The following is a 9,994-nucleotide window of genomic DNA, read 5'->3' as shown; positions in this document are numbered from 1 at the left end:
GTTAGAGACCTACGAATGCGTGAAAATCCACCATAAGGCTGCGCCCATGCGCCTGTCAAATGTCACATCTGTCAAGACACCTTGACTGTCAACAAAATCAAAAATCTAACCCAGATTTTCGCAAAAAAAGAAAACATCAACAGAACCAAAAATTATTTTTTTTTTCAAATGATTTTTCGTAAATAAAGCCAAGATATTTCGAGCACTTCGAAAGCGTTTAGCGCCCTCCGCCACCTCTAAACCCGAACCGGAAACCATGGTCACGTTCAACGTGAACCAGGATGATTACAAAATCATTTCTAGTTTGGGTCAGAGTTTTGAAGGTAGGGCCGCTGTATATTTAGCCCAACATATCCCATCCGGTTCTATGGTTGCCATTAAAAAATTTAATATGGATAAAATAGGAGAAGATAATTATTTATTGGTTGAAGTAAGTATTTCCTCAGTAGTAGTAATGTGGATACTTTAGGTTGATTTTTTGGTGCTGTGGAATGGTTTTTTAAGCAAACTTGTTACCAACTGATCAAACTCATGTAGCTTTGGAACCTCTATTTGAATAAATTCACTTCTTTATATAAAAATGGTCCTTAAAAGGCCCCATTAAAGCCAAAAATTTCTCGATTAAATATTATGTAAGTAGTTGTAGTAATATTATAAGCAAAAGATGGCCCTTAAGTGTTCTTACATATACATATATAAAAGATACAGTAATGGACAAAATGATAAGAGTTATGGACCTAATTAAGTCTTCCTGTAACACTAAAGTTGTAACATCATGTTAGTAGATAGTTCAAGAGTAGAGATAGTTCAATTATATTGAAGTGAAAAAATTATATGAAATGTGTTGCTTGGTCTGTAAGAAATATAAAATTATCTTAAGAACAGTGGCTCTAAAAGACCATATAATACCAAACAATATTTCATCATCAATAGATATTATGAGTTAGTGAGCTGTGTCCAAAAAAACCATCTATTTTTAAAGCACCTTTTGAATTTATTATTATATATTGTATTTTATTTTATAATAGCATTTTCAAGTCCTGTGCTAAACTAATAATCAATATATCTGAGAAATGCATATACCATTTTCATTTTTTATTTGCAATTTGATTTTATTAATTACTTCTGGCATTATCCTTCCTAAGCTTTGGAAGTTTTGAAAATATGTTTTTGTAGAATATATTCTCTCAGAACTCTTTGGGAAACTCATTACAGTTGCAAAAGGATGTCATATAACGTCTTCTGGATTTGAATTATAAAAGTAGTCCAATACCCATACTCTAATTTCTGAATTAAATAAGAGCTTGGAATCATTTCTGGAAGAGTGTAGTAGAGTACTCTTCTAAATTTTGGGACTCCTGTGAAATTTTAACTTTAAATAGTTTACCTAAAATTTTATTGAAAAATTTAATTTATACTAATAGATACATGCTCTCAGAAGTGGATTTTTTGTTCAGATCTTGATTTAAAGGTTCTGGAATAATGGCTATATGTAATTTCTATGAAAGGTATAGGAAAAATAACATTATAGCTAACTTGTATTGACTTAATTCCAGCCACCTCAATTCGAGCAGTACTGTCATTATGGTCAAACAAGTAGCAGTATAGATTTCTGATAAATTTTATATGGAGAAAATCTTTATTTATTGATTTACGGTGTACATTACAATGTTACAAGAGATAAAAAACTTAAACATATAAACACTTAAGCTAGTTGGGGTCAAGTTGACAGACTACAGTAGGCATACTACATTAAAAAGCACATACATCTTTAAAAACTCAAGATGAAGTGATAAAAATGAAATTTAAAAAAAATATATATAAATAGACTAAGTAAATACATAAATCACAGATTTCATTTTATTAGCTTGTCACTAGTATTGAACATATCTACTTTCATTTGATTAGCTGCTGCCATTGCAAGAGTTACTACATTATGCTGACCATAAAGTGTACAATGAGATTCTAGGTTACAGGTGTTCACTGTTCTATGGGGTCTGACAGCAACATTTATAATGACAAGTTTATATACAAGCATATCCATGAGATTATTGAGCTTATAGCCCACATATCTTAAGAACTTAAGTTGAACTTGTTCTAAGGAATTGATATGCACTGCATAATATGGGGAAAGCAAGTATTTTAAGAGCCATACTTGCAATAACATTGTAATATGTGAATTAAAAATTAGTAAAGATTTTTTGTTTTTTAATTGAGTTATTATAGTGGGCCTTCTGATTGCCCACTTTTGTAGTGTATTTAGTTAAAAGTAGTGCATCTTCTCTATATTAATCTATATACAAATAACAACCACTTTTGAGCTCTACCTTCTAAGGCATTTGATATCCAGTTAGAATAATAGGCAAGATCTAGTTCTGTGGACTTATTCTTTTAAAATTTGTAGTGTTCATCACTTCTAGTCTCATAATTAATGTTACATTTTCTTTGAGGAGCTTTGATAAAGCTCCAATAATAGAAATACATCAGTTTGAAATTCATCTCTCCATAGCATTAAGAACATTTTCTTGTTCTTGAATTTACAGTTAGATAATTAATTGAACCAGTAAAGACAAGACAGATGTTTATAGGTGTTAATACTTTCATTAATACTAAAAAAAACCTTTTATATAGGAACTACCTAAATTTTCTTCTAAACTCATATGATACGATTATTTCTAGTGAAATACATAATATGTATGTCTTCAAAATTTTTAGTTATTATGGTTGATTTTAACGTGTAAGAGACAATATTAAATATATATAGGCTAGGAATAGCCAATATGTAAAGTTTACAGAATTGCTGTCTACAGTCTACCCTATAATATAGATTTAGAAGAATTCTTATTGGCTTTCTTTGAATGGAGATCATGTCACCTTAGGATATATGTAATCAATATCCGAGATAATTTTAGAATCAATTTTAATGACAAGAAAAGTAAATGGTTCATTTGCAAAATCGTGTAAATCCAAATTACGAGTAGTCGCAAACAATTTTTGATTTTTACTAGAATACTTACTTAATTGATTAGCATAAGAATATCTAATAGTATCTCCTTCAGACCCGTTTGCAGATCATTAAGTGTGTTAGCTTTCTTCCTCAATGTGGTATCATCCGCGAATAAGACAAAATCAGTATCTGGACCACTACTCTCAAGATCATTGATATAGATCAGAAATTGATTCTTTAATACACATATTAAGAAGTTTGACCAAAGTATACACAATAAATTTAAGTAGTGGGGCATTCATACCATAAAAGTCCCCATTATATATTTTTTGATTATTGTTTTTTAAAGATTTAAGGTCTTTTAGTTCAACAATAGTTATTTCCTTAAACACAAAATGTGTCTTTAAATTAGATATATGTTGAATACAATACTCTTCAATAGTTCTCTGAGGCGGAGGTAGGCTATTTATAATATTGGAAGCTATTTCAGTAAAAAAAGTACTAAAATGTTCATTAAAAAATAGTATTCAGACATAAAAGACATCTAGAAGATCAAGTCTTCTAGTCACCAAATGAAGTAATCAAACATAATAATAATGTCTTCAATATTAAGTGTTTTTGACGTAAAGTCTACCTTGTACACAACACTCCTGATAAATGCCATTTATCTCAAAACAGTTACCATTAATCTGCCTAAAGTATTCTACCTATTACCCTTTCAGCTATTAAAAGTCTAAATATTAAGGTTTTCTCTTTCTAGCTTGAAATAAAGAAAACAAAAGAGTTAAGACACAAATATGTATTGCCATATTATGCCACATTTGTACATGGGCCAGAGGTATGTGTGGTAAGCCCTTTAATGGGGTATGGCTCCTGCAAAGACTTATTAAATCAACATTTTAATGATGGTAACTTTTATGGAAATTCCAATTAGAGCATTCCATTGTGACATTATTTTTTAGGGTTACCTGAGCAAGCAATTGTGATAATACTTAGAGATTTATTAGATGCCTTAATTTATATACATAAAAAGGGATATATCCATAGGTAATATAAGGAGTTGAGATAAAAGTAACAATAAGTTATGTAGAATTTTTTCAGGGCAATAAAGGCTAGTCACATACTGATCTCAACTACAGGGAAAATATGTGTTACAGGATTTAGGCACACTTGTTATATGGTAAGGCGAGGAAGATGGCAAGAAAAAGTTCATTTTTTTTCTGCTAGTGAAAGGGTAAATTTAAATTGGTTAAGCCCGGAGGTGTTGGAACAAAACATGAAAGGTAAACCTAAGTTTATTTTGAATAAAAAATTAAAAACATTATGATGACACGACATGAGAGGTATCGTATGTATTTTTGCTCTCATAGAAAAGTAATTTGCTGACATTTTTCACTACCAAAGTTGACGTGCTCTTATATTAAACGAACAGTGCTCAGATTCAATTCCCTGAAACAGCTGACGACTTTTCAAAGGGCTTCCCTCTTATAATTGAGTGCTTTCTAAGACTAAATTTTACCTGTCCAAGTTTTAAAGCCTATTGTCTAGGCAAATAGAGCAAAAACAAATTAAGACCTTTAAGAATGGTTTTTATAATTGTAAGCTTGCATCCTCTGTTTTAAAAAACCGGAAATCATTTGATAAATGGTGAAATTAAAAGAAGGCTGACCTAATACTTATTCAACGCAAGCAAATAAAAAATGCTTAGGAAGAACCTACTTGGCTCTCACATACCAAACAGAACTTGCACATATAATATGTTAATGGCATTCCTAAAGTGGCGCAACAAAAGAGAAAAAATGCTATTAAACAAACTCCAAAACACCAGATGTATACTTTCATAATATAGGTAATTTGTGAACGGAAGTAGCTGATCTGCGAAATGCTGTCAACAGTTGCCTATATAATCTTCTAATTTTAGTATTAATTAGAGTATTGAATTAATGAGGATTTTCTGGACTCGGAATTAAATTTTACTGACCTAAATATTTTCTGTCGGGATCGAAGTTACACAGTATGTTTGTTTACCTTTACACTCAGCCAACTATGGGATTTTTTTTTCACTCACTCATTCGGAGTTTGCATTTCTTTAATTAAAATAGTTTGATCCAGTTTTTTGAGCAGCTATAATCATTCAGATGAAAAATGGTCAATCTTAGACTTTAACCTCTCCTTTTCTTCTATAATGTTAAGCTATTTTTGTCTGAAGTTTTTAGGTTAGTTATGATTATTTGTCAGACTTCTGAGGTTTTATCTTGATATATATTTTTTTTGTAATTCTAGTATTATTATACTATCTAGTGTTTTGTGTTATCTGATATTATTTTTGTAAACTGGCCCTGTCGTATATTAAAATAAATAATTTTTAGGTTATAATTCAAAAGCAGACATGTACAGTGTAGGTATGTTATTATGCGAACTAGGTAATGGGGTTGAGCCATTTGCAGGAATGGCCCCAACCCTAATGTTGTGTGAAAAGTTAAGAGGCTGCACGCCACATCTCCTGGATTGCACCACGGTTTCTCTAGACGAGAACGGTGACGGTAGTTCGGGTAAAAATCAATTAAAACGTTTAAAAAAGTCGGTTTTCTAAACGATATGTTATTTTAGGCGACTGTGATATAAATCCTAAGTTACTGGAAAGACGTTTTAGTGGTGATTTGCATGAAATAGTTAACGTTTGCTTAAGTCATGATCCTCAACTTAGACCGTCCGCTGAAAAATTAATGACACATCGTATTTTTAAAACTATAAAAAAATCCCCGCCGTTAACAGATTTACTTAAACCTGCGATGCCTTTGAGTGATAGAGTAGCTTTTAATCTAGGTAAGGATGCCATAGTTTTTTACTTATTTTCGGGATAAAATGTTGCTTTTCTTTCAGATGATATTGAAACGATGGATGTGATGAACAAACTGTCAAATCTAGATGTAAATTCGTGTGAATGGGATTTTTAAAATAAACATTTGCTCATTTTTTGGAAAGTTTTTCTTTTTATTTCAATAAAACTATGTAGGAATACTTATATAAATTTTGGACAAATATCACTAGCATTTATAAAGCTGTATAAAGCTTATAGTATATAAAATGTATTACTATGCATCCCTAACAGGAAAAAAGTATGGTGAATATTCTGGTATGATGAAGAACCCTGTGAAATTATTAACACCCCTCACATAATTAACAAATACTAGACTAATTAAAACAATCTATTTTATAACGTTACTAGAGTTTAACTTTAATAGGAAAAACAGTATTTCATTAACAATTTTTCCACTTTTGTTAGGAATTATTAAAACTATCTGATATGTTAAAATTATAAAAATAAAATACTATTTTTATATTTAATAATAAAAAAAGTAATAATCACAGTGGTAAAATTGCATAGTTAACATGTCAGTGCGAAAGGTACTTGCCAAATTGATAAACATGAGCAAAAAAATGTAGATTATTTTCTAACGAGCATTTTTTTCTAAAATTGTTTGAAAGCAGAAAATGTAACCATTAATACGAACATTTATTACATTTCAAATTCGACCTAGGTAGAGTTGTCGATAGTCGAAAAAAGTAATTCAATTCCCTTTTAGTAATTGAATTGGGTAATTCTAATTGTTATTCGAAGCACTAAAAAGAAAATACCAATTATTCTAAATCTGATCATTTAACTTTAAGTGTTTTTTTTTTATAAAAGATGATGATAATTGATAAATCTGTTTTCTCCGTTTATCGCTAAATTTGCAGAGCTATTAATATGCACAGGGATTACAAAACCACGAGGATTTCTTCAAATTCTTTGCTGAACGGCTATTGGTGTTATTGATAATAAACACATACAATCGTTATTTGCAATGACTACGTTATATAAAAAATATTACATTATTAATAATTCGGCGATATTCTAAGCTAAGCCATTCAACTTTGCGTAGAGTTGCAAAATTATCAAAATCTTCTAAATACTGGGTGACTCCTAAGTTCATACTGTGTATAGAACTCGTTAAAATAAGCAACTTTTTCAAAACATCAAAAATAAAAAAAGTTGCCATTACAAATGGTGTCCAATAGGATCCTATCTAACTTAAATAATGTGTTCAAAGTTGTCACCATTAACTTTGTATTGTCATATAATAGGTTTTCAATACGTAGGTGCTCAATATACAAATACAAAGTGTTTCAATATACATAGGTGTTCAATACGAGCAATTAATTCTTCTCGTGGGTTGATAACTAAACTTTTCATCAACCCCGACAAGAAAAAAGTCACGCCTAGGTCACGCTATTTAGGTCTGGCGACCTTGATGGCCATGCAACTGGTCCGTTTCAACCGATCCACCTATTTGCGAAAGTAAGATCGAAAAACACTTCGATAAGGTTCAAATTTTGTTCTTCCCTTTGCACATTTTCAGGTCACCTCCCTCTTCCTACATGCCCTCTATGATGTTTCCGAAAGTGTCTACTGCACTAACTGATATACCTGATCGAAATCAGAGCAAAAAACTAAACATAAACAGACTAGGTACGTCTTGATACACAAGCTCAGATTAATTTTTTTTATTCTGAATCTCACCTTAGTTCTCTGAAAAAAATTATTTGAAAAAGTGTTTAATTTTAACGAGTTCTATACTAGTAAAAAAAGTATCAACTTAAGAATCACCCTATAAAGCCATTTTAAGATTTGTTCTGTATGTGTTCATGTTTATTAATATATACATCATACCCAGCATTCTACCGATATTAATTTGTAGATCGAGAGAGTCAGTGGGATGCCCAATTTCTCATAAACTTTAAAATCATCAGTATACAGCAAATAATTAGAATTTTTAAAATAGATACTAATATCATTCATATAAATAACAAAGATCCAAAATTGTTTCCTTAACGTACACCGAAAGTTGAAACAAAGCTCATTAATTTGTGATTCACCTACCGAGACAACCTGTGTTTTTTCCTGTAAATAGATATTAAAGCAAATCCAGGACCGATCCACCCGCACCGAAATCGGACCATATTTCCGATATAAAGAAATTATATTTATTATGTAAAGAAAAAATAATCAATTTTATCGAAAGCTTTTGAAATTTATTGTCTATGTTATCCAGAATTTACCATGAATAGGAAATCAAATTTGTACCAATGGATCTGGTGGAAAAAAGCCAAGCGGCATAGGAGATAATACGATTTTGACTAGAGAAAAAATATATTTAATCGAGTTTTTACACCATCGTTGGGCGTCTCTCTGTCCTGCCAATTTTCTTCTCTTAATTCACTCCTTTACATTGTTCTTTCTTTGTCCATTTCGGTCGCATAATATATATAAAATAACCAAAAATCGAAAAATAAGTATAGTCTTGACAATATTGAAAAACATTTTACTCTGTTTAGAGATCAAGCTGAGGTGAATCAACTGACAGATACTTAAAGTTTATCTTTAAACCTGCATCCTTATAGGATTTCATATATTTCTCGCATCATGCATATCATATGTATGTCTCGTAGAACCTCGTAGAGTTTTTTACTTAATATATTTATGAATAATTTTTTGAAAACCCTATCCAAATGTACTAGATATAGATTCATAATTCTTTATGGTTTTATCACCCGATTTGAAAGTAGATATCAGTATAATGGTTTCGCATAATTAAACTATCATTATAAATTATATATACTACTATAATAAATAATAAAAATTTCAAAATTTGAATACTTGGTAATTGAATTACTTTTTAAAACTAATTGCGACAACTCTGCAAATAGCGTCTCTCCGATACGTCACTCTTAATAATCCATCACCTGCCCGAATTAGATGAATTTTTCCCATTACAAATTTCGTTTGCTGGTAAAGGTTTTGCTTTCTTAATTAATTATACTGCCAAATTTAGCGCTTTTTTAACACGTTGAGTGCTATGATGGACTAACATGACCCACCATTCGGTACACCATTGGTAGATTAATATAAGGCACCTCGATTTGATGATACTACATAATAAAACTTAAATAATAGTTTACTCATAAGATTATTTTAAAAATTGTTGATAAAATTTAAAAAACATCTCCGCAGTTTTTTGGTGCATTTTCCACAACGATATTTTGACAAATTTTCTACTTAACTTATCTACGTTGTGTTTGTAACAGTGAGTACAGGGTAGTTTTTCTATATATTTTTATACAACTTTTTTTGGGCATGTCTGAGGCAGATCAATCGGATTTCTTTGACAATGGTTCATATTCAGATATATCAGTTTATCCTCCGATAATAGCAGCATTAATTCAAAGAAATACCATAGCACTGGAGTTCAGACAAGATCTTTTGGTGAAAGGCTAATAATAAGATAATAAACAGCATTATAGGCGGGGAGAGTCAAGACAACGTATAAAAATCTATTTTCCAAAAATTAAAATTTTAAAATCGAGGGACAGTTTTATTTTTTGTGCTTAATTATGTGCTTTCAAATCAAAATCCATCAAATAATCATATTGGCCATTATAAACCACTATTTTCCTTTTTTTATGGCGCCACTCAACGTGTTAATTAAATAAAACAATGAAAAATATGTGAAAAATTTGCTATTGTTTTTGACTGTACTGTTATAAAAAAAGACATAAATATTGTGATTTTTTTTATAAATGCCACGTACTGGTATGCTTAGAGAGTGTATTTATCATAAATTTACTAGCTTACCCTATAAGTGTCAATATTTTATTTCCTTGACTATTTATAATATATATTCTATTTGTAATATATATTACGCTACTTTAAATAAAAACATGTTAACAATTTTTGTTTATCACATAAAGGGGCAAAGATGGTTTATTCCTTTCTACACCTACAAAGAGTTGGGAAGGATTTCCTTATGCAGGGTTGTGATTTTCTAACGGATAAATTCATTAAAACGGACTTAATTTTAACATTAAATGTAAATTTACCTGTTGTCGCAAAAAAGTGTAACAGAAAAAATATTATTTTCTTAAAACTTTCTGTATATTTTTGCATTTCCGGTAAATTCTAGACTGTTTTATGTATTGTCTAAGAATCTTGTATGTATAATGTTC

The 9,994-nt window shown here is 30.3% G+C and overlaps 1 protein-coding gene across 1 annotated transcript; it reads left to right on the top strand.

Annotated features, from left to right (window-relative positions):
• The first annotated feature begins 76 nt into the window (after positions 1–76).
• LOC126742866 (STE20-related kinase adapter protein alpha) lies at positions 77–5,931 on the top strand. Its single transcript, XM_050449694.1, has 7 exons — positions 77–430; positions 3,708–3,855; positions 3,910–3,994; positions 4,049–4,230; positions 5,317–5,499; positions 5,558–5,773; positions 5,831–5,931. Exons 1-7 carry the CDS (start codon positions 257–259, stop codon positions 5,902–5,904), a joined length of 1,062 nt encoding a protein of 353 aa, XP_050305651.1. The 5' UTR covers positions 77–256; the 3' UTR covers positions 5,905–5,931.
• The last annotated feature ends 4,063 nt before the right edge of the window (positions 5,932–9,994 follow it).

Source organism: Anthonomus grandis, chromosome 12 (genome assembly GCF_022605725.1).
Source record: "Anthonomus grandis grandis chromosome 12, icAntGran1.3, whole genome shotgun sequence".
NCBI lineage: Eukaryota > Metazoa > Arthropoda > Insecta > Coleoptera > Curculionidae > Anthonomus > Anthonomus grandis.
The sequence above is the reverse complement of the archived record's forward strand: the minus strand, read 5'-3'. Positions and strand labels throughout refer to the sequence as shown.

Coding starts and splice junctions, on each gene's coding strand:
- LOC126742866 (XM_050449694.1), top strand. CDS start 257: ATGGTCACGTTCAACGTGAACCAGGATGATTACAAAATCATTTCTAGT. Junction 3,995..4,048: donor AAAAAGGGATATATCCATAG/GTAATATAAGGA, acceptor GAATTTTTTCAG/GGCAATAAAGGCTAGTCACA. Junction 5,774..5,830: donor TAGAGTAGCTTTTAATCTAG/GTAAGGATGCCA, acceptor CTTTTCTTTCAG/ATGATATTGAAACGATGGAT.